Genomic DNA, 22,954 nt, shown 5'->3' with positions numbered 1-22,954 from the left:
TTATTTTCTTAGGTAGAGAGTTTGTTCCTCCCAGGAGCTGCAGCTTCTCAGTCCCTTAAACGCCTTTGGTTTTCAGCAAAATATCCTCTATGCAAAGTTCCCAGGGAGCCTCAGTGGAAAAGGTTGTTTACTTATAGTCTTCACATATATGCTAACAAGCTGTCTGAACATACAAACCTTATTATCACACAAACCTTGTGACTCAGCCTGGCCGCTGCTCTTTTCCCGCCTTTGCAGATTCCTATTTCAGTAAATGACGTCGCAAGTTCTCATTCTGTTGACGTGCGAGTGCGGCGCATGTCATAGCGCTTTGTCGAATGTGTAGACAGAGTTAAAACACACACACAGGCGCGTGCGTAGAAGAGCGGTACGGGAAAGGGATGGAAAACAAACATCCTCTGACAAGTTTGTGGCACATTTGGTTCAGACAGTGTGATAGAGAGAAAGAGAGACAGAGAGAGAGAGAGAGAGGAAGAGTGAACTCTGTCAGAGCAATTGTTCTTCCATGTGGAAAGGTGACAAAAGAAAAGTGTGAAGGGGTTCACCAGAGAGAGGAGGAGGATAGGGGAGAGAAGAATGGAGCGAGAGGAAGAGACGAGAGGGAAAAGGTTGTAAGAGAGGCTGCAAGAGAGAGAGAGAGAGAGAGAGGGATAGACTTTGGTTGTGAGCCAGCCGGCTGTTCAGATCCGTCTTAAAACAATACTCACATGGCACATGGTGTGTATTGAGAGCATTCCTTCCCTATAGCATGAATAAACTGTAAATGAAACAAAAAAAAATCTCTCTCCTGGTAGTTTGTTGTCAGTGTTGGGACTTTAAAAAAAGTACTCTAAAGCCAATTGACGTCATTTGGTTCATCTATTAACTGCATTTACCAAATCTGTCTCCCTATATAAAAAATATGAACATTAGGTCTGCTGGTCGGAGTTGATGTGGCAGCTCAGGCCCTATTGAAGCCCTGCTGCACACAGACTGTGTGGACAAACACACTCTTTCTGCCTCTGCCCTCCACCAAACACTCCCCATCCACACACACACACACACACACAGTGTATCACAAAGAGAAATGCCTAAGTGGGTGAGTCAGACCGATGCTCTTTCCTGTGTCTCGCACACATAAACACTCACCCAGCAGAGGCGAAGGCGAGCGGCAGAGCTCCCGCCAGGTTATATGGAGGGACAGAGTGTTCTGAGTTACAGCACAGTGCAGCCACTCTCCACGGCAGCACCATACAGAGTCCATAAAGCATGATGGATGGCCTATCATCATTTACCTCTTTGGTGACTTCTCAATGCTGTCACACCCCACCAAGCACATGCAAGAGAGGTGAGACACACCAAAACAGACAGGCAAGCAAAGGCAGGAGTAAAATGATGAGAAGAAGAAGAGGAAAAAGAAAAAGAAGAAGACGAAGAAAAAAAAAATAGCAATGCAGACAAAATGATGCTAAAAGGAGGATTAGAGAGAGTGACAGAGGGAGGGAGGAAGTGAAGGAGAGGAAAGACAGAGAGATGGATGAGGGAGCATCTTTGATGTTTTCTAGAATTAATGCACACTCGGTCACATAGGCAAACAGTCGCTCGCTCACGCACATACACACACACACACACACACACTTACACGCGCTCGCTATCACAAAAGAACTGAACCATCCCCTGTCCCTTCTCTCCTTTGATGACAGCACCCCACACACGTAGAGGCTGTATTTAGAGCATGCAAAATCTACTGTCTCCTCCACTCTTCTCTCCTCCTCTGCTCTCCATGCCACAGCAGAGGGAGGGAGGGAGGGAGGAAAGGAGGGAGGGAGGAGGGAGACGGAGAGAGACAGAGACAGAGAGAGAGGGACAGACGCAGCAAAAGGAAAAGAATGAGGACCAGATGCAGCGAGATGACACACTGATAGTTTACATGTCAGAGTGGGTGAGATATCAACAACGCAAGCGAGAAAAGAGTAAAGCAAGGAAAAGTGGAGTATGTGTGTGTTTGTGTGTGTGTGTGTGTGTGAGTCTGTCAGGGGAGGGAGTCTGTGGCTGGAACAGTAAATAACTTGCATGAGAATGAGTGCAGCCGGGGAGCCAGAGGGGGCACGGGGCTGCGAGTCGGTACTACAGTGGAAAGTAAAGAACTCTCTGCATTGTGATGAGGCTGGATTTGAGGTCTTGTGCTATTTTAACCTTCTGAACCTGAGGCGGTCTTTCACTCACTTGTGTTCCAGCCACATATGCCATATACTGTACTGTAGTATTGTTGTTGTTTTTTTTTTTAATGGAAACTCTAGCGATTTAGTGTTGCAACTTCCAAAGAGAAGCAGCGGAGATCGGATGCCTTGTTCTCATCTAACAAATCAGGAGAGCCTTATAATTGTCAGACCTTCTCCAACTTGGTAACCATCTGTCAATAAATGTACAAGCTTTTGATAGTTATGTTTTTCTTGTGTTCAGACAATGAAATCAAGAATGATGTTACTATTCTTGATTTCATTGTCTTAACACAAGAAAAATATAACTAATATATACGAGAAGACAAAATGAACATAATTAATCTAGTACTGTACAAGCGTTTGGTTATGAATGTGATGATGTCACTGTGGGTTATTTTTCTCAGAAAAGCTCCTCCGCTTTTTTTTTTGTTTGGTGTTGTGTTCTGTTTACAGCTGTTTCACTAGTTGAGACAGATTTACTCTGCATAAAAAAGGGAACAGTTACTGTAAGACACAGTTACAAAGGTTGTTGATAGTAAGCTTCCAGGAAGGATTTCTTGTCTTGTGCTGCACTGATTTGGTTTAAAAAAAAAATTTTTTCAAGGAAAGAAAAATTCAAGATACATAAACTTAGATAGAAGTGATGTAACTTCTACATAGTTAAAGGACACACTGAGTGAAAAATAGAGTATTTCAGCGCTGTGTCCACAGTATTGAAGGAGCTCATGCTGCTAGTAGGCGCTCACAGTGACTTCACCCTCAGATTGAATCCAGTATTTTGATCCGATTTTGAAGGAAAAACTCCCCGCAGTGACGCCGTGGTACAGAACATTGAAAGAACGATGTTTCCATACAAACAGAAAGATAGCAAGCCTGAAAGAGAGAGGGAGAGAGAGAGGAAGGAAGGAAGAGAAAGAGGGAAAGGGGGAAGAGAGGGAGAACGAAAGACTACATCTCTGGGCAGTGCCTATTGATCGCCGCCCGGCACACATCACCACAACTTTCACAAATTGCTATTGAGAAGTGACCTGTAATGCAATTACTGGCCAATCCGGGGCCTTGGCTGCCATCAATTATTAAAAGCTGCCTGAGTCGTGGCCCGCTATCCCGCCTCAGCTGGCGCGTTGTGTCATTATCACATCTGCCGGCCACCAGCTCGCCAGCTGCTACAGCCGAGTCTGGAATAAGATTTGCGAGCGCCACTTCCCACTCCCGTCCGACGTATCAGATGATGCGGGCGAAACAAAAAGAAATTGAAATCACCATATTATATATTCCAAAGGCTCCAGTGAAGGTGAGGTGGCGAAGGTCACAAAATAAAATGGGTTGTGTTTTTTTTTTCTTGGCACAAATCTATTGAGGCATGAGAAGAGTCAACCCCCTTTGTGAAAACTGTGGGGTGAGTTTTTGCTTTATAGGAACTTTTAGAAGTAGAAAAACAACATTAATATTGCAGCACGGATCACCACTGGGTCCTCGCTTTAAAAACATTCATGCCAGCTACAAAATCAATGGCTACTGTTTCTACCTGCTCAGTCTCACTGTCTTCTAATCATTCCCTATATATATATATATATTCCCACTTTACCACACTGTTAGCTCTTCTGTAATCACTTATACATTCCTTGAATAGTTTCTGCCATCAGGGTTATGATGAAAGAAGACAGAGAAAACAGCAATGCAAGCATTGCATGATAATGGCCCTTTGCTTTGAACTGACACAATAATTTTTCTTTTAGTTGTTCTCATTATAAAAGCCCTTGTTCAAACTGGGCTCACTACTTTTTTTTCTCTGCAGCCATTGTGAAATAATTTATTTGTTATATAGCATAACACCAAAGGAGCAGAGAAGAGGCATGGCATGTAGAAAGCAACTTTAACATAAATTTTAAAACACTTTATTTTACATGCTTTATTCCAAAGTTCTATAAAGCCACTTGGGAAAAATAAGCTCTACCTAATGTTCATTGCTTCAATAAAGCATCTTAAAGAGACTTCTAATAAAATCATCTGTGTTGCTAATGTGAAAAAGGGCTTAAAGTTTTCTCAGTGAACTCATTTCACACAAGCAGCTTTGCCGAGCCGAAGCTCTTTACTCGAAAAACCAAAAACATTGCATTAATAGAAAGAACTTACAAGTAATATAAAAAGATAGCTACAAGAGGCCAGTTAAGCCTCAGGAAAAAAAAAAAAAAAAAAATGAAACCGCTGAATGAAAATGTTCTCTGGTGTTTCAAACCCTCTGCCTTGTCCCGCACTGACAACCAAGGGAGAGACATGGGAGTAGAGCGGCGTAGTCAAGCTGCACTAATGCATGACAGAAAGAAAAGGTATACAGTATGGGCCATAATATTCTCCAACGATCAATAAAAACAGCACTCTAATAGATAAATTATATTGTAGGTGTGACTGATTTATTACATTTTATTGTTTTCAGTTATCTGTTCTCTGTTCCTCGACGTTTAATGTGCACGGTAAATTAACTGAACAGGCTACAATAAAAAGATCAGACAACGCTGCACTTACTGTTGTGGAAAGACCGTACTGTAGCCCGTACTGTACTGTATGTGCGCAGGGGGCTCGAGCTGCACATGGGGAAGACAAGTCGATATAGCAGTGTGACACACAGCTATTCAGAAAAAAAAAAAAAAAAAAAACCTGGACTGGCAGGATATCTCAAAGCAGCTGGAGTCAGGCGGACTCAATACAGCGGCAGCAGCAGGGGGTAAAAGTTTGACAACGGCAGAATGACTATCATATCCAGCTTATGGAGATGCTTAAATCTCTGAACTATACGCACGACCAGGACTGAAGCCAGACACACACTGGTTGTGATGCTATTAGAGATTTTTTTTTTTTTTTTTTTGAGAAATAGATCCAGCTGCAGCAGTCCATGCTCCTGTCCTCTCCCCTGTGACAGTCAGAGCCACTGCTGGGTTTATATCAGTAAGGAAGTGCAGGGCTTTTGGGGGTTTATGAAACAACCCCAATCATCAAGAATTGGATGGATGACTTCTCAGCACTTGAACAATAATGTGGCCATCAGAGAAAAGTTTCTGTCAAAACAGTGAAGAAACTGTGCCTGGAAATTACTTGGGTTTTTTTTTTTCCACTGTTCTTTTCTTCTCCTACTTTTTTTTTTAATATCACTTTCCATGCTGGGGTATACATGGAGGACTCCTAAAGTGCCAGTAGTGACATTAACACTTTTAAAGGCTCAGTGGAGTGTGGGCCAACTGAGAATGAAGACTCATCTGCGCGATGTTCGCCTATGCTTTTGTGGATCAATACACGACTCAAGGAAAAGGACAAGTTGATTTGAGGCTGTGACAATAGCTTGAACCAGCAATGGACGCTGAAAAGAGCGATAGCACCTCTGAAATTTCTGAAGTGGGGACACGCTTTTAGAGCGAATACAAAAACATTTGGATCACCCAATAATGGCACTTACCAGAGGTGTTTTGAATTGCTCGCACAGTTCAATCCATTCCTTTAGAGAGCACATCACACTTTTTCGCTCTGCTGGCTGAGGGCTTCATCTTCTCTGTCAGCAACAAATTGTCATAGGATTATTTTTAAAAGGGGGGAGGAGGGGTAATACGAGTTATTTCTAATGATAATAACCATAAATGCGTCACGACTTGATCAAACTCATGTCCCAATGGAGAGTGATAACTGGGCATTTTGCTAAATTATTATTATTTTTTAATACGCAATGGGGAGTCTTGGCCAAAACTCCAAACTCTCCTTTTAAAAAAAAAATGAGATTAACATCAAAAACAGGCTTTACAGCTCTGCAGACACCGCATGCTCTACAGTACTGCTCGGTTGTATAAAGGCATGTAATTTCACATATGGATTGTCAGAGTATTGACCCGGTGGGCTGCATGCACCACTTCTGAAATTTGTTGGATTACTGGACTAGAGGGAGCTGCTGCCTCCAAACAGATGAATCTCTCTCATTTGTACAATCTGCTCAAACTCCACTTGGCATTGGGAGGTTGTAAAATCAGGCCTCGAGCCCAATGATAATGGGAGTGTTCAGACTTTATATGACAAAAGATGGTGTGGAGGCTTGTAATGATCTTTGTTACAATTACGGCGCTGTTCATGACTCACTCCTTAAAGGGTTTTAATGAAGATAACACTGTATGGCCGGAAGTATACGGACACCCAGACATGTCCTAAATAGTGCTGCAACAATTAATCGATTAATCAAACAATAATCGTTTATTAAATTAATCGTCAACTATTTTGATAATCTAATAATCGGTTTGAGTAGTTTTTTAAGAAAAAGAAGTCCAAATTCTCTGATTTCAGCTTCTTAAATGTGAATTTTTCTGGTTTCTTTGTTCCTTTATGACGATAAACTGAGTATCTCTTTGGTTTGAGGACAAAACAAGACATTTGAGGACGTCATCTTGTGGTTTGGGAAACACTGATTGATATTTTTCACCATTTTTTAAAAACATTTTATTGACCTAACACCTAACCGATTAGTCGTTTACATAATCAACAGATTAATCAATAATGAAAATAATCGTTAGTTGCAGCCCTATGGTCCTAAAGTGTAATTCTGGGGAACTACTGTATGTTTTCAAGATTTTCAATGTGGACGTTGTGGTTGCTATGTGAGAATTATGCTGGAAATAACCTATTTTCGAATGATGTTGTCTGAACTCAGTGGAAGACAAAGTGCTCATAGCTGGGGTGAAGAGGTGGCATCACAGAGTGGGACTAGACAAATGAATCATTCAAAGTTATTCATAGTGTTGCTCTTGTTTACACTCATGAAAAAAAATGACTGAGTGCTTGAGAGAGAAGCTCAAACTTTCTTCAGGATAACTTTCTTCTTTTCTTTTATCGAAGTTTTCCTTCATCTCATTCTAGAGGTTTCTTAATCATATGTGCTGCAGATTGTAAAACCGCTTCAGGGAAATTTGTGATTCATAATGAATGCCGGATTGTGAGTTTTATAGAAAGTTACAGAAATTTGCAGACACAACCACCCCCAAATTCTGACATTGGAAAAGTGTGGCAGGACAGGGCTTTCTAATGCTATTCAACTATCCAACAAGCGTTTCAGCTGGATTAAACTGACAGCTTAAGCCCATATGGCCTGGGCGCTATGTGGTGCGGGGCATAAATCAATCAATTAATCAATCAAACCAAAAACCCTGGGCGTTAATCTGCTGCTGTGACAGTCTCCCCTCTTCTCGGAAGGGCTTTCCACAAGATTTTAGACGCTGGCTGTAGGGATTTGCTCCCATTCAGCCGCAAGAGCATTAGTGAGGAAGGTCACTGATGCTGGGCGATAAAGCCTGGCTGACTGTCGCTGCAATTCATCCCAAAGGTGTTTGATGGGGTTGAGGTCGGGGATCTGTGCCGTCGAGTCGAGATCTTCCAACACCAAACTGGTAAAAACCCTTTCAATGACTCTTTGGTACAAACAAACGGAGCTGAGTTGTAGCTGGTGAGAGGATTTCTGTTTTTTATTTTTGTGCCCAGATTTCTCTGACCTGCGTGTTTATTTCCCCAGATAAACCCAGTGACTCCTGTCAGGTAAAGAAAACATGACCAAGCAGTAATGTAGTATATGGCTGGATGTTGTGTGTGAAATAGTGATCAATGTGTTAGTATGATGATATTCAGTCGGTCAGAGAACAGACATTTGTGTTTCCAGAGCTGACACCCCCTCCTGTTGTGGTCCAGCGGCCAAAAATAAGAAATGGCTCTTGGAAAGCAGCAGAGCCATAAGATCCACCTCAGTCCCCTAAAAGAGCCGTAGTTCCCATCACCAGTCTGAAATATCACTGCGAGCTGTATCATTAAGACGTCCCATAACTGGAAGTGAGGGGTGAAACCCAAGACAAGAAAGGCCTCAGCCCAAAGGTTCACAAAAGTATCCGGGTGAGGCCAGATAATACTGAAATATGTGATCCGGTGTGACTGAGGCCCTTTATGGGCCGTTAGGAGGAAGAGGGGGGAAAAAAAAGACTGAAGAAAATTAATGAACTATGATGAGCTTAACAACAAACAGAGGAATCTGTGTTTAACTCTGAATTTATTACAAACACCACTTTCAGAGAGTCTTTCTGGCTGTTGTGGAGACTCATTTGAATTTTTATTGCAGACTTATGACCTGCCAGATTCAAGCTGCATACAGCCGCACTTAAAAGCTTTGCTCCTCTTTGGACACTGGATAGTGTTTATTCTTTTGTTGCACTGACTACTGTCAGTACCCGCGCTAGTCCTCCTCCTCCTCCTCCATCCTTCCTTCCTTCCTTCCACGCGCAAGACTGAAATAAGCTGCTCATTAGGCGCTCGCAAAAATCTGTATGTTTTGCTGGAGCTCATATGCGCATCGATGCTGGAGTCGTTTTGGGCTGAATGTAGCTTGTGCATCACTCCGGTATTCTGTCAATGAGTGTGGATTCATTAATTGGAGCGCAATATGTGGCAAACGGTTTTCTTTTTCAATAAGGGTGATTAGGATAGTTGATGAGGTGATGGCGTGGGGAGAAGAAGGGGATGTTTTAGCTCCTAGGCCTGCAGCATTATTCATGTGGACGTGCAGCTATTGCCTGCTGCACACTGCACCACTAATCTAAATCTACAAAGAAGGAGTGAATGACTGTACTAGTGCACGCTTAGGAGGGGGGGGGAAACAAATCATAACTGAGCACCATCAAAACTCCCCCACCACCACCAAACAGCCCTTCACCCACTTCACCTGGGGAGCCTGGCAGTTATCGACCAATGAGGGCGACTTATTGAGAAAAAGCTGCCATGAAACTGGGTCGCAGGAGCCAATCAATGCCATGGATTTCTTGCCCTGGCATTATCTCAACTGAGAGGAGGGAGGGTGGGGTTGGTAGGGTGTGGAGGGATGGAGGGATGGAGGGGGGGGTGGAAAAAGAAACAGACACAAATCAGTCAGTATGGGCGCACCTCGACTGTACCTCTCCTCCCACTCCCTCCATCCTCGCTCTCTCCTGCCTTCATCAGCCCCTTCCTCTCTCCTCCCTCCTGCTATTCATTTGCTTCCCCATCTTTTCTGGTGTTTGTTTGCCCCTGGGCTGAAAACTCTGTGTGTGTTTGTGCTCCATTATGTGTGTGTGTGTTTGTGTATGTGTGTGTATATGTGTGTGTGTGTGTGTGAAAGCTCTCTGAAATGACGCATTGATTCACAGTGTTCTATATTTTCTCATCTGGCTCACTATTACAGTGCGAGTCAATCGACGCCGTATTTCTCTCTCGCTCTCTCGCTCCTTCTCTCTTTTACTTTCTCCCTATTCCTCTCCATCTCCATCTCCCTCTCCCCCCCTCCCTCTCTCTCTCTCTTTCTGACTATCAGAGTATCATGTTGTTGAATGGAAGTGTTTACGAGGAGTGTTGTATTGCCGTTACCAGAGCAGGGTTTGGCGTGTGAGAGACTGTGTCGTGAGTATCACTGGTAGGTTTTGTACCTGTGCATGCTTGTGTTTATTTATACGTTATATGTTTAAAAAAAAAAGAAAAACTTGGAACATGGCTGCAAGTATTCAAGAGTGCATGCTCCTTTTGTGCACTGTGTGGGGGCATACGGTGCTGGCTGCTGAGGCCTATACTGTATATATCTAACAGTATGTTTGAGTGAATGCCAGATCTCTTTTATTTTTTTATTTCTTATTTTTGTGTTTTTTTGTGTGTGTGTGAAAGTATGTGTGCAGGAGGACTTGCTTGTGGGCATTTGCACCTTGTGCTAGCTCGAGCTCTGCAACTCCACCCTGTGACCCACATGAACACACATACAACCACTTACACGTGCACACACACACACAAAAAAAACACACATCCTCCCACTCATGAGGATTTTTTGCCAGAATCAATAGAGGCTTTTTAATGCCTCTTGCTGTAGTACGAGTCTGAAACTGGAGCGTGGGATCACAAATATGGCAGTCAGGGGCCCCGACATTTGGGACGTGCCCCATTTCAGGCCCTATCTCACATCACCATCTCCGTATGAGCCCCCCCATTTTCACCTCAGTAACCGTGGACTTCAAAAAAAAGGAAACTTTTTTGACATCATTATTATATGGTGTTGCTTGTGCTTTTGTTTTGCGTTGTGTTTCCAGGAGGAATTATGAAACAGGCATGAGCATCCTTTTTGTAATAGTTTGCAGGTTTACTTCTGCAGGTTGAAAACTGCACTTGAGTTTTTTTTCATAAAAGCTGGAGAGAAGAAAAAAGAAAAAAAATCTTTTCACAAGTTCTTGCCAGAACGGATCCACACTGATTCACCTTTCCAGAGATGCTATACAAAATAGGAGGCTATTGAAAAATATTACAGGAAAAGCTCTGTTTTCTATGAAAGAAAACAGAGCTGTTCTGCTGCCAAATTGCTTTACAAATGCGAGTGTAGGCTTTCTGCAGCGGCTAAATATACACTGTTGGAAAAGTACAATAATACTGGTCTGGACTTGATACTCAGAACTAGAGGTCAGAGTAAAAAAACACACATGAGACATTCATACTTTTTCCTGAACACTTTGTCTTCTCATCATCCATACCTAATAGTGTCTCTTGGTTGATCCTGGTCCTGTGCTGCTCTGTCATCCAGTGCTCTGGTCTGTCTTTGTTTTGTGTTTGTTTATCACTCAAATGTACCTCTTGAATGTTTTCATTGTCCTCAAACAATGCAGTGACACTGCTTCCAGTGCCAGGATGGTTGATTTAATTACGTTAGCAGATACTTATTTTCTATCAGCATAATCCTGTGCACCTGTAGTTCCACTATAATGGAACGAGGGATGTGGAAACAATTCATCTATCAATGTCAGTGTCACTTTAACATCACTTGTCGCTTGTTTACCCCAAATCTCTGCTGGCTCTGCACGCGCAGGCACATACACACATACACACACGGATGCACACATACTCTCTCTCTCGTGCGCGCGCACACACACACACACACACACGGCAGCCCTGTTAGTACTTTGTCTGAGCTACACCAACAGCCTACAGCCATGCTTACAGGGCATTTCCACTAGGAAGCCAAATCCCCTCTTCTCTCGGCTCACCTGGCAGCGAAAGAAAAAAAAAGACAGCAGAAAACTTTTAAATGTAAGGGTTTCGGGAACAACTTTGATGATAAAAAGCGCATCAGGACGCAAAGTGAAGGGGAAAGAGGCTTTAAGGGGAGAAAAAAAAAGGGATTTCATTTGCAGGGTTTTGGTTGTGTTGGCCGGTGAGAGGGGGGATTGATAGAGGATGGAGGAAGGAGGGAGAGAAGAAGGTGGGTGAAAAAGAAAAAAAAACATAGGAAAGAGGGTGTAGTCGTGCACCATAAAACGTCCCGCTGCCTTTCCCAGGGCCAAGTCCTCGCTCTGTTTCTAATGAACTCATTTATTCTGTTTTGCTGGCTTTACCTCCACCAGCAACAAAAGACAGCCTCCTGGTCTGCCTCTGTGAATGCACTGCTTCAGGGTTTGTTGAGCATCTAGGTCTGTCCTATGGCATTACCTTTGTTTACTTAACGCTCACCATCGATCAAATGCAAACCTGAGACTGTCCTCCACTGGCAAAGGCATTGCTAATTAGCATTTCCTTCTAAAACAACGTTGATTGCAAGTGACTGATTAAATTTATTTGCCGTTGATGCATTACTATGTAGTGTGTGAAGCCAAATACAGTCTCTTCCCCTTAAAGATTTAAAGACAGAGTCCTTTAAAAAAAAAAAAAAAGGCCGTTTTTGTGCCCGTATATTCTGGTCCGTGTCAAACAATAGCAACAAAGGCAAAAACATCAATCGGCAGCACATTTTGTGTGAACACAAAATCGCATTCTGGTTTTGGCCAAATATTTAATCTCTCCTCTCTCCCCCTCTCTCGTATCTCTGTGCGTCTCTGTCTCCCCACCCTCCCTCTTTCTTTCTAAATAATATGCCACTGGGAAGTGGAAAAAAAAAATGGAGAGCACGGATCCCCACTCCTCCGCTCTTCTCGGCTGCACGTCTGTGATGTCATAATCACTCACATCAAAGGCTGTGCGCTCAACACGGCGACTGTCAGCTTCCCTGGAGGCGTCATTAAAAACGAACAGAGCAAACTGAGCCAGGCCTGACAGAGACGCATCAAAACTTCCTCACGCGCACATACGCACACACATGGTGCAGGCGGCGCGCGTGCACGAGAACGTTTCCTGTGCACGCTGGATGCATGTGCATTCAGGTGCACGCTCACTTTAAGCACATGCATACTCACCGATATGCATCACGGGAACACACACGTGCACACACACACAAATATGTAATCATTAAATCATATTCACACAAAGAAAATGCTCACGATTCATATAATCCTTTGTGTGCGCGCGCACGCACACAGAAATACTGACAATTGAATATATTCCTCTTCTCTGTGACAATGTCACAACTCCCTCGTTCTAGCATGCATGAATAGGAGCCGAGCATTAAGAACAAGACACTCGTTGCTTCCAGCTGCATGTGAGCGGCAACATCCACAGCAGCATCTGTCGTGAAGATGTGCTGTCGTGATGTACATCCATGATGCGCACTCATGTTGTTGCCAGTCCGGGGCATAATGCAGAGCGTGCACATAAATGTACAAATAGCCTACATCCACCCGCCCACCCGCTTTTCATCCCTCCCTGTCTATCTCTCACACAACTTGCCCACACACATGCACACACACGCACACACAGAGAGGCACACACTCATTTACACAAACTGGAGGAAGGACTATAAATAGTAAGCCTATGATGCGATGCTGTGTGTGGTTTCTCCCTATGGGTTTGTGTGTGTGACAGTCAAAGTGAGGAGCGCGGGAGGGAATGAAAGGGGGTTGGGGGTGGGGTGGTGTCAGTTGGGGAGGGGGTTGGCGGAGGAAGAGTAGGGATATTCAAGAGGAAGACGGGCTGTGCTGTGCTCATGTGTGGTGTACAGCTGGTGACAAACAGCACATGACAGGCATGGCGAAGACGGTGGGTCCCCTTTGATTTAAAATAAATATACATCATTATGCGTTTAAAGAGGATATCTGGGCTTGCGAGTGTGTGTGTGTGTGTGTGTGTGTATACATGTGTGTGTGACTCCAAGATGTATGTGTATAAGAGTTCTGCTTGTGGGTCGACATGTATGACTTACCCCTGGAAGGGTCTTCTGCTCGTGCAATGCATTCTGGGCTTTCAGGGCCGACTCTCTGGCACAGTAGGTGAGGAAGGCACAACCTGAAATACAGAGAGAGAGAGAGAGAGAGAGAGAGAGAGAAAAAGAGTTATGTTACATGAACTGGGGACGGAGAAGGAGATATAGTCATGGGAGGGGGCTGCAACAACAATCATCAGCAAAAAGGCAGAAAAACAAACCACCACGCACATGTACGCACACACATACACACACAGAGTGAGCCTGCAGCCATAGCTCTGAAACTCTGTCTACATGGCCGCACTGGGAATTCGCTCGTGTTTGTGTGTGTGCCTGCGAGTGTTTGTGCACAACGAACAGCATTTCAGCAACTGAACAAACTGAACATTCCTGTGTACACAAACGCAGTCCATCCATACGCATGCAGAAAAAAGGGGGGGGGAGTTGAGTGAAAGTGGGACCGAAATCTGTGGCTTTGGAGATTTGTGCATTCTGTTACGGGGGGCGGGGGGACGGGAGATCCACACTCAACCCGCAGAAGACATCGAATGTGACGGCGTTTTCTCCCTGGCAGTCTGAAATAGCAGTTATCCATTCGTCCATCGCACTCCTCTGGCTGCTGTGACAGGGATAGACATTTCCCTGACAGCTTCTCTCTCTCTCTTGCACTCTCGCACTCACCCTCTCTCTCTCCCCCTTACCCCTCCCCTCCACCCTTCATTTCTCCGTCTCTCGGCTCCATATGTTCCAAGACTACCCACAATCCTCGGTTTTGTTAGCACCTGGGCTGACATGTGGGGGTGGAAAGAAGATGGAGACGCAGGAGGCAAGGCAGGAGAAGAGGAAGAAGAAGAAGCCGCGGGGAACGTGTAAGCTGTTCCCTCGCCACCCCCTGTTGACAGCGAGGCACACGCCACTGTCAGAGAGCTGACAAACTGTCAATCTGCAGATCAAGGCTAATGATTCATGTGCTTGACAGTTTAATAAAACACTTACAAAGACAATTGCACAATAGGCTACGGTGACATGGTTCAATTTCAGGGGAATCTTTTTTTTTTTTCTTTCCTTATGCTAAATACGCAGGTGTTTCGCTTGTTTGCTCTGCTGCAGAGTCTAGGAAAGGTTAACGAAATGAAAACTATTCATTTAAACTGAATTCAATTAAATCCAGTGGAAGAAAAAAAAAACACACACACAAAGAACAATTAGTCTCTGGGTTTGTACAAAGATAAAATTATTAGGCGACATTTGAAGCATTTGAAAAAGAGGTCTTTTAGTGAACAGCGAGGAAGCCATAAACATCACAGCAGCAAGAAAAAAAAAACCTCCTAAAGCTCTGGCTTTTGACTCTTTCTTTTTTTCTTTTCTTTTCTTTTTTTTTGAATTACAGACATGCAGACAGTGACAAACTGTCCCCTGCTGCCATGCAACTAACACAAGCACAAAGAGACAAAAGAACCACAGTTTGTTCTGAAAACATCAAGGACTTGTATTAGATGATTATCATAGACCCCTCCCCCGGAAAAAAAAAAAAAAAACAGAAACCCAGTGCAGTTTATAAAAAGCCCCCCTACCCTCCCCCAGTTGTGCTTCACTTTGTTCTTTTTGCATACTGGGGGCTATTTACTGTGGAGGGCAGCACCATGTACTGTATGTAGAAGCAGCATGCCTCCCGTCCTCTCGGCTCTGTGTCTTTAACCCTGGGTCGTCCTGATGGCGGGACGCTGGGGAGCTCCGCCTGTTGGTGTTTTTAATTAACGGGCCTCTCTCTCATTAGGCGAAGTGGGAGCTGGCCGCTGACAGCTTGGCTACCTCCTCATCCTCTCCGGGCCTGTCGTGTTAACGCTACATGCAGGCGCCGTCCCACAGGAAGCACACGCAAGCCTCTGATTCACACGCCTGACACTCACTCGGAGACACCCACTGCACCCAGTATATCCAGGGCTGGTGAAAGGATCCAGATCCAGCAGTAACACAATGCAGAAATACTCTAGAAGTATCGTGCTCACTATATGCAGGCAAATGTCAATGCTATATAATCATTTGTTAGATATTTGCACTGACGCATTAGTGTGCACAGCATTTTAATGGCAAGACACAGGTGATGTCGTACAAATTCTAACTAATAGATGTCATGAAATTTCCCTGGCGGATTGCTTATTTGTATTACATGTTGTTGTTTTTTAAATGTTTAAATATGCAAGAGTCACACCTGATTAAATATTTACTCATTTGCATGAATTTCAGAAACAGAAATCTAAAATTCTTATTTCATTTTGTTAGAGCCAAAGATTTTTAGCCACACACAGAAAAAAACTATCGATTTCAATATGTGATTTTTTATTTTTAGGAACAATATACTATGCAAATCAGGCAGTGAAAACCATGAACAAACCCTTTATAAGAAACTTCATGATATAAGGTTTGGTGTATGTAGGTGTTAGTAAAGTCAGTTGGTTTCTGGCTCAGAGTATAAGAAAAATCTTTATGATTGATGAAACTACTATTATAGAAAAAAAGCCCATAAAGTGGAAGTGGTCACATTTGTGCAGGAGGAACAGAGCTCCACATTGACACCTGTAATAACATGGTGCGGATAATGACTGCAGTGCTGCATGCTGCACGTTGTATTAGATAGAGGTGAAATCTATAGACACAAATGCGTGTACCTTGGATGTTTACTGTCCACTCGTCTGGAAGAAAGTACAGAGGCAGAGCTGCCCCAAGATCTCAAAATTGCAAAATGCTGACACTGACTGAACATTATCAGGAAATGTCGACTGACTGAAGTTCATTTATTTTTCTATAATATCCATTCAAGCCAGACAACATTTGCTCACGAGTTAACAAATGTGCTCAGGAGTTTAAGGGGTTAAGTCTAACTATCAAAAGTGACTTAAAGCAGGAGACACAGCATGTTTACTGTGTTGACACTTACGTAACAAGACCACAACCCTTTGAATCAACCAGCTCCTCCTCCTCTCCCTGACACCAAAACACAGTGTGCCACACACCCTGATCACTTCCTACATACATCTATTCAATTTCTTTTTTGATACAAGACACAGTGATTCTGGAGTACGACCTCTTGGAGTGGCAGAGGATGAACAGTACTTTTTTTTTTTTTTTTTACTGTGTGGCCTCACTGCTCATTTACTCACTAATTTTCATGCATTCGCGTTTGCGGCACATGACGATAAGCTATTACAGCTGGGGTCATCCCTGTTGACTTCCATCCCTTCCATTTAAAATGCTGACTGTGCACTCGAGTTCAGCCTGGGACCTTTGTCACATGTCATTCCCCATCTTTCTCTGACCTCGTTTCAATTCAGCTCAGTGCTGCTGCACACCATCTAATGAAGGCACAAAGAAAAAAAAAAAAAGAAAAAAAAAAATCATATATATGGTTATATTTTTCTCAGATGAGCTGTGCTACAGTCTTTCAATAAAATTTCTCTATTGATTAAAATCTATGTAATTCTAGCTGTCAAATAAATGCAGAGGTGTAAAAAAAAAAGGCGCATACTTGTGTCTGAGCATATGTGACGTAAAGCGCAAGAGCTTGAAAAATGTGTTTAATTTCAGCGCTTCTGTACGTTCCACCACTTTACAGCATGTTCACACATGTATGGAGAGGGAAAGCACACAGATGCTAACACATACGACCTCACACACACACACACACACACACACAAATACACACTCTCACATACACACACACATGGAAAGTGACAGTCAACAAACGTTCAATTTATCATCATTGTCACAAGTCAGATGCTGGCAGCAGCTCTAGTATCTGACGAAGACCCATATTGGCCCAGGAGAGAGAGATAAGCTGTTTGTTTCTGCTGTCAATGCTGCCAATTTGGTTTCCCATCACTTCAAATTCAAATCAACAGCAGCGCAGAGGGGATCTGAGAGAATGTGCGTGTGTGCAAGAGAGAGAGAGAGAGGACGGCAGAGAGAGAAAGAAGGGCAAGGGAGCAAAAAGAAAGGGGGAGGAGAACAGCAGAGAGGAAAAGCAGAGCAGCGAGGGATGCTCGGTAAGACAGGGAGAGAGAGAGAGAGTAGATAAGATCACCTAGCTTCTGTGAACACCATCCCCCTGTGTCCTACACTCGCTTCTTATCTCAACCGCTGCAGACACCCTAAAGGGACACACACCCACCGAGAGAGAGAGAAAAAGAGAAAGAGTGAGAGACAGAGAGAGAGAGAGAGAGAGAGAGGAATATGGGGAAGTAAAAGAGAAGATGAAAGAAAGCGGCGAGGGAATGGTGGAGAGACTGTGAATACTCACTAGTGAGGGAAGAAGAAAAGACACAAGCTTCAGTGGTGAAATCCACCAACTGTCACTAGTCCTGGTTTAAATGACAGCTGTGCTGGACCACATAGAGCTTTGACCTTGTTAACTATGGGAAACCTTGACTTGATGATCTGTCTCAGATGTAGTTTCCCCTCCCGACAAGCCGGCTGCTAGAATGGAATATACTCTCTATCTATACAGCGTTCACATTTTTGATATCTACACAGCCTGCAGCTGGAAACAATGCTGATGAGCACAGTGAGAGAGCAAAAAACACCAAACAGCTCATTTGTCTCGACTGGAAAGATGCAAAAAAAAAATACTACACAGTGCAGAGGATTTAATGTGGAGTCTGAGCCTCTGTGACATACATAAAGTCATGTTGTGAACCACTGTTATTATAGAAATACCAGTTATAGCTGTGTTGTTTTTTTGTTACCATATGTAGCTAAGCGGTCAATCAAATACTAAAACCTCTTATCATATTTAATTAAATTCAAGATTATTCTTCTGCCTAAAGACTGTTAAATTTAAAGATTTTTAATCCCAACATGCATTTGTAATTTGTGTGTAATCACTCAATGTGAGTTCTTCTGCAGGTCATTAAAACTCTCTAATTCCCAGAAACAATCCAGAGACCAGGACCTCTGTGACCTCGGCTCCGGCTACGGCCCCTCGACGGAGACACTCCCATCTTCAAATTCTCCTCTGAAACTCATTATGATTCCACTAAAAGTAAAACTACTAATGCATTCCTCAATTGGCGCTTTGCAGCATTGCTGGACATATGAATTACTTTTTTTACTAGCGTGCGTTGCCTGACGCCACCCAAGACTAGAAAGCTCGGGGACAATGTTATTGCACAGAATTCTCTAATTATCTTGTGCCATTAATTCAGGGATTGTAAAAGGCTGACATAAAAAGTTCCCTCCTCTCTCTCTATCCTTTTTATTCCCAGCCACAGATGGGGAGAAACTCCCAGTGATCATTTAAATATTTCAGAACATCTTGGTAAGAGCCTAAAAAGAGTCAATAGCATTAAAAAGCTTTATCCACAGCACAGCTGAAATTCCACGCTGCAGAGCCCTGGAACTCTGCCTCGAAAAACTTTGGCATGTAACTTTGTTTGAGGCTGTCCAATTTCAGTCAGTCAATAGAAATCTCCACGTCTCCCCCTTACCTTAGTTCTGTTAACACTTATCTCCGCCTGAAAGGGTTTACCAAGGACAGCCTTTGCTCAATAAACAGAGGAATGTTTTTTTTCTCCTTTTTAAAAGATTGACCTTAAGACAAGAACGTTTCTAACTGGATTTTTGTGAGTGCTAAGGCTTAGATAACGCTTTTCCATTCACTCTTGAAACGGGTCAGAGTAAAGACGAAAATTTTTGACCTATTGTGTTCAGAGAAATAGCCCATAAAGCCTCGGTCTTTTTAGTCGTATGGCGAGAATGAGTACCACTGAGTGCCAAAGAGGAATACTAATCAGTGCTGTATTAACAGAGTTTCTGATTCGAGAGTGATACTGTTGCCCTTGTGCTTCTGTAACTGGGACACTCAATACTAGACACGTGATTGTTACTCTTCAGCTTCTGATTTGAAACACCATAAAAGTTGCATTGCAGAAAAACTCCTCTTGAGAAAATCAGGCATTCACATTCATTGCAGCCATGATCCTTCAAGGCTTTGAATCTACATAATCTACTGAATGTCTGACCACCGTTTTGATTATAGTGCTAATACTTATATTCATATTGAAATATCCTGGATGAATTCAAATTATGGATTGCTTTAAGTTACTATATATATTCCCCACTGCATTTGGTGTCAATGTAAAAAAAAAAAAAAAAAAATGCAGACAAGCCCCCCAGTAATTCAATGAAGTGAGCAGCAGTCGCTCATATCCCCTTCACCTTTGCTGACCTTTCAGATCATTACTCACCATGGAGAAAAGAGACAGAGGATAGAGGCTATTTTAGGGGACACGGCCAAGGTCTCCGGGAACACTCCAACTTTCTCCCCGTATCATCTTAAAATCTTTAATTGGCAGCTGTAACCCCTGATTAAATAAAAAAGCACTTTGAAGCTAGGAGAACAGTACTGTACTCTGTGTGAACACAGAGAGAGAGAGAGGAGAGAGAAGAGAGAGAGAAAAAAAAACTTCAATTACTGTTCAGAGTCCACATCAAGCTTTTTTTCATTGTGTAAAACAGGCCTTAAAAATTCAGGAGCTGTTTCAGGGACTAATGAATGCTGGTCTTGAGTATGATATTATTTCAGCGGAGTGAGGCAGAACTAAGGGGCAGTATTATGAAAGAGGAGGTGAATTCATTTATAATGGAGCGTAATAGCAGTCCCAGCTCTCCTATAGGCGACTCTATGCAGATCCCTTAGTCCTTCTGTTCAGGGGAACAAGACAGATCTGTAATATAGAAACATGCACTACGACGGCCACCGAGGAAAAGACAGAGCAAAAGTTAATAATCAGGTGACGAATGAAACTCAAAGGGACAGCGCTGCCGTACTTCTTTTTTTCTTTTTTTTATCCCAGTCTTAAAAGCACAGGGCATAGCAATTTAGAACAACGGCGGCTGCAGTTGTAACTAAATTATGCTCTGAGACGAGGATATGAAGATCATCAAATAAAAGTTATTATAATGTATCCTGGGTGAAAACTGAGTTTTGACTGACTGGGAGGTGTCAAATAAATTTTAATAACTGGGCATTTCCTGCAGAATTGCTATATCATCTTTCCATATTAATGTGCTCTGAGGGTTTGAATGGTACTGCTCAGCAACACAATGAAAAATAACCTGGATAAATTGCTTGAAAATTGCCCAAAAATGTGTGGGCAACTATTGCGGGAATGAAAATCACCTTATTTATGAGCATAAAACTTTGAAAATCACTTTTTACCTACATGCATATTAAACTGAAACTCCTATATCTAACAGACAACTGCACCTTCAGGAGGCTGGGAAGAAGAAAACAAAGTAAAAGACTGAAAAATAAGAAGAGAACGAGTGAAGACCAGAAGAGTTGGATGTGGGCAACCTCCAACATTAAAATGCATGCACTAATCCCGAGATTACAGGTATTAATAGCAAATGCATGCATGCTAAAAATTTTCTCACACACTTTGGCGCACTCTCACATTACATCCATTGATAGACTATGACTACAATTATATAATTTTATTGAAAAGAAAGAATGAAAAGCTCCAAATGGTGTTCATGTGTATGTATGTGCTTTGTCCGTGTGTGTGTGTGAGCGAGAGAGAGAGTCCCCGAAGATAACAAGTCCCATCTCTCGTCCTGCTTCCCAGAGTGGCCGTCTCTAAGCTGTGCTAATCGATTGGCGAAGGAGGAAAAAGGGCCAGCTTTAATGTGTTGCATGTGAAGGATTTACTGGAGAGCAGAGCCACTGAATCAATGGAGTAGAAAATGCATCATTAGGACAGTGTCGCTCCCGGTACCCCCCCCACCCCACCCCACACCCCCAAACACACACTCACACACCACGCCATGCTGCCCCCTCACTCACACACACACACAGACACACGGACATAACCCCCCTCCATGGTCCTTCGAAGGTCGGGACAGAAACCCGTGCAAACAGACACACTGCCACTGGACCTTACATGCGATGCTTCAGCTCTCGTGCAACAAAGTGAAATACCTCAACACTCGCACCATCACAAGTCCATCACACCTAATAGAAATTGTGCTTGAAAACACACTCACAGCAACACACTCTTGTCAAAAGCTCCCCTGACACACGTACATACACGGACACACAGACACACACGGTGTCTAGGTCTGTACCCAATATCCCAGACAGACCAACGATCTCACTCTTGTCCTACCTCAGCCATTTTGTCAGGAAATGTTTGGGAGACCCAAATTTAGCTTTTCAAGATATGAATTATTAAACGTGGAACGATTCCTAAGATGAACCAAAAGTCTGCACCATTATGTATGAGGTCGGACACACTGGGAAATGTATTGATGCTGACTAATATAATAATGTATGACAGATAACAGATGGGAGGGTTTTTTTTTTTTGGGAGGATTTTCATGCCCAAATTACAACAGTTCACTGTTTCATTTGGGAACTTTCTACCCGTCAGAGTGGAAAAACCTCTGAAACAGTGTTTATACTATCATGGGACACTAAAGCTCTCCCCTGAAAACCAAACTACACAGCACTTTAATTCTGAATGCCTTGCTTCATCCCTTAAGTGATTTGGGCGGCTCTCATGTACATCAAGCCTCTAAAGGACAGAATATACCCGGTGTCCAGTATCTCTAAGACGTTCATATATGTTTGACAAGTCTGGATCCGTGGGTTTATGTCAATGTCAGCGTTTCACACCAACGCTGAAAGTCGTGTGGCTTGTGTGTAGTGGGCTGGAAAGTTAGGGTGCTGAGGTGGGGGGTTGTAAGTGGACATGTGGCGTGTTTGACTTTCATGCATGAGGCTGGAATTCACCTCTGGTCACTGACCCGAGTTAAAAACGTTGGCACTGGACATAAAAAGTGTTTTCGAGGAGGCGCGTTTTTCATTAGAAACAAGGAAATTGCAGAGGTGGAAAAAAAATACAAAATGCAACAGAGTGCAATGAAAACAGACATTGCAATTAAATCATGATATAAACTACGAGAGCTGAACATTCACTGAGGCTTCAGAGTCACTGGAGGGAGATGAAAACTTCAGATCTAATTGAACCAGGAAATTAATACATAAAACGAGCACACATGCTGAAGTTCTACTAAAGACGGACGGATGGATGGATGGATGGATGGAAGAAGGATGGATGGATGTTAGGAACATAGTGTCAACAGTCAGGCAAAGCCGATTAATCAGAAATCTGTCTGCAGATGAATCATGTATCACTAAGGAGACAAAGTGCTTTACTTCTGTCATGGGAGTGGTCCCATGTCTCGTCCCCCTGGTAAAACACTTACAGGATAAACACTCCCATTAATATTCCTCTGTGCACCTCTCCTCCTCTCCGCTCTCCCACTCTCCTCTCTTCTCCTTTCCTCTCCCTGTCCTATTATCCGGCCTCGGCGGACATCCTGTCCTGTCCCGTCCGCCTTGCCAACCTGCAAGATGGAGATGAGAGGACGATCCAAACGCAGAAGGGGGAACATGAATCATTACACTTCCTGTTGTTGCACGCCGTCCGGGGAAGGAAGAGAGAGGACGCCCCCGGGGCTCCGATTGATTCCGGAGACTTAATTGGGTTTATTAGCCAAGATGTTGGGCCCCGCGAGGGGGCTCCCAGAGGCGGCCGAGCCCCCC

General features: G+C 43.3%; 1 protein-coding gene across 7 annotated transcripts in view; it reads right to left on the bottom strand.

The window, feature by feature from the left end:
• Positions 1-22,954, bottom strand: part of celf4 (CUGBP, Elav-like family member 4) — an 87,826-nt gene that overhangs the window by 51,634 nt on the left and 13,238 nt on the right. For all 7 annotated transcript variants that reach the window (XM_085776041.1, XM_085776044.1, XM_085776045.1 and 4 more), the window contains exon 2: positions 13,348-13,430. In XM_085776041.1, coding sequence (XP_085632167.1) covers positions 13,348-13,430 — 83 coding nt within the window. The remainder of the gene's footprint in view (positions 1-13,347; positions 13,431-22,954) is intronic.

This window comes from Trachurus japonicus, chromosome 5 (assembly GCF_045865225.1).
Source record: "Trachurus japonicus isolate A0001 chromosome 5, Traja_1.0".
NCBI classification, from domain to species: Eukaryota; Metazoa; Chordata; class Actinopteri; order Carangiformes; family Carangidae; genus Trachurus; species Trachurus japonicus.
Note: the sequence above shows the minus strand (reverse complement) of the source record. Positions and strands in the feature narration are given on the sequence as shown.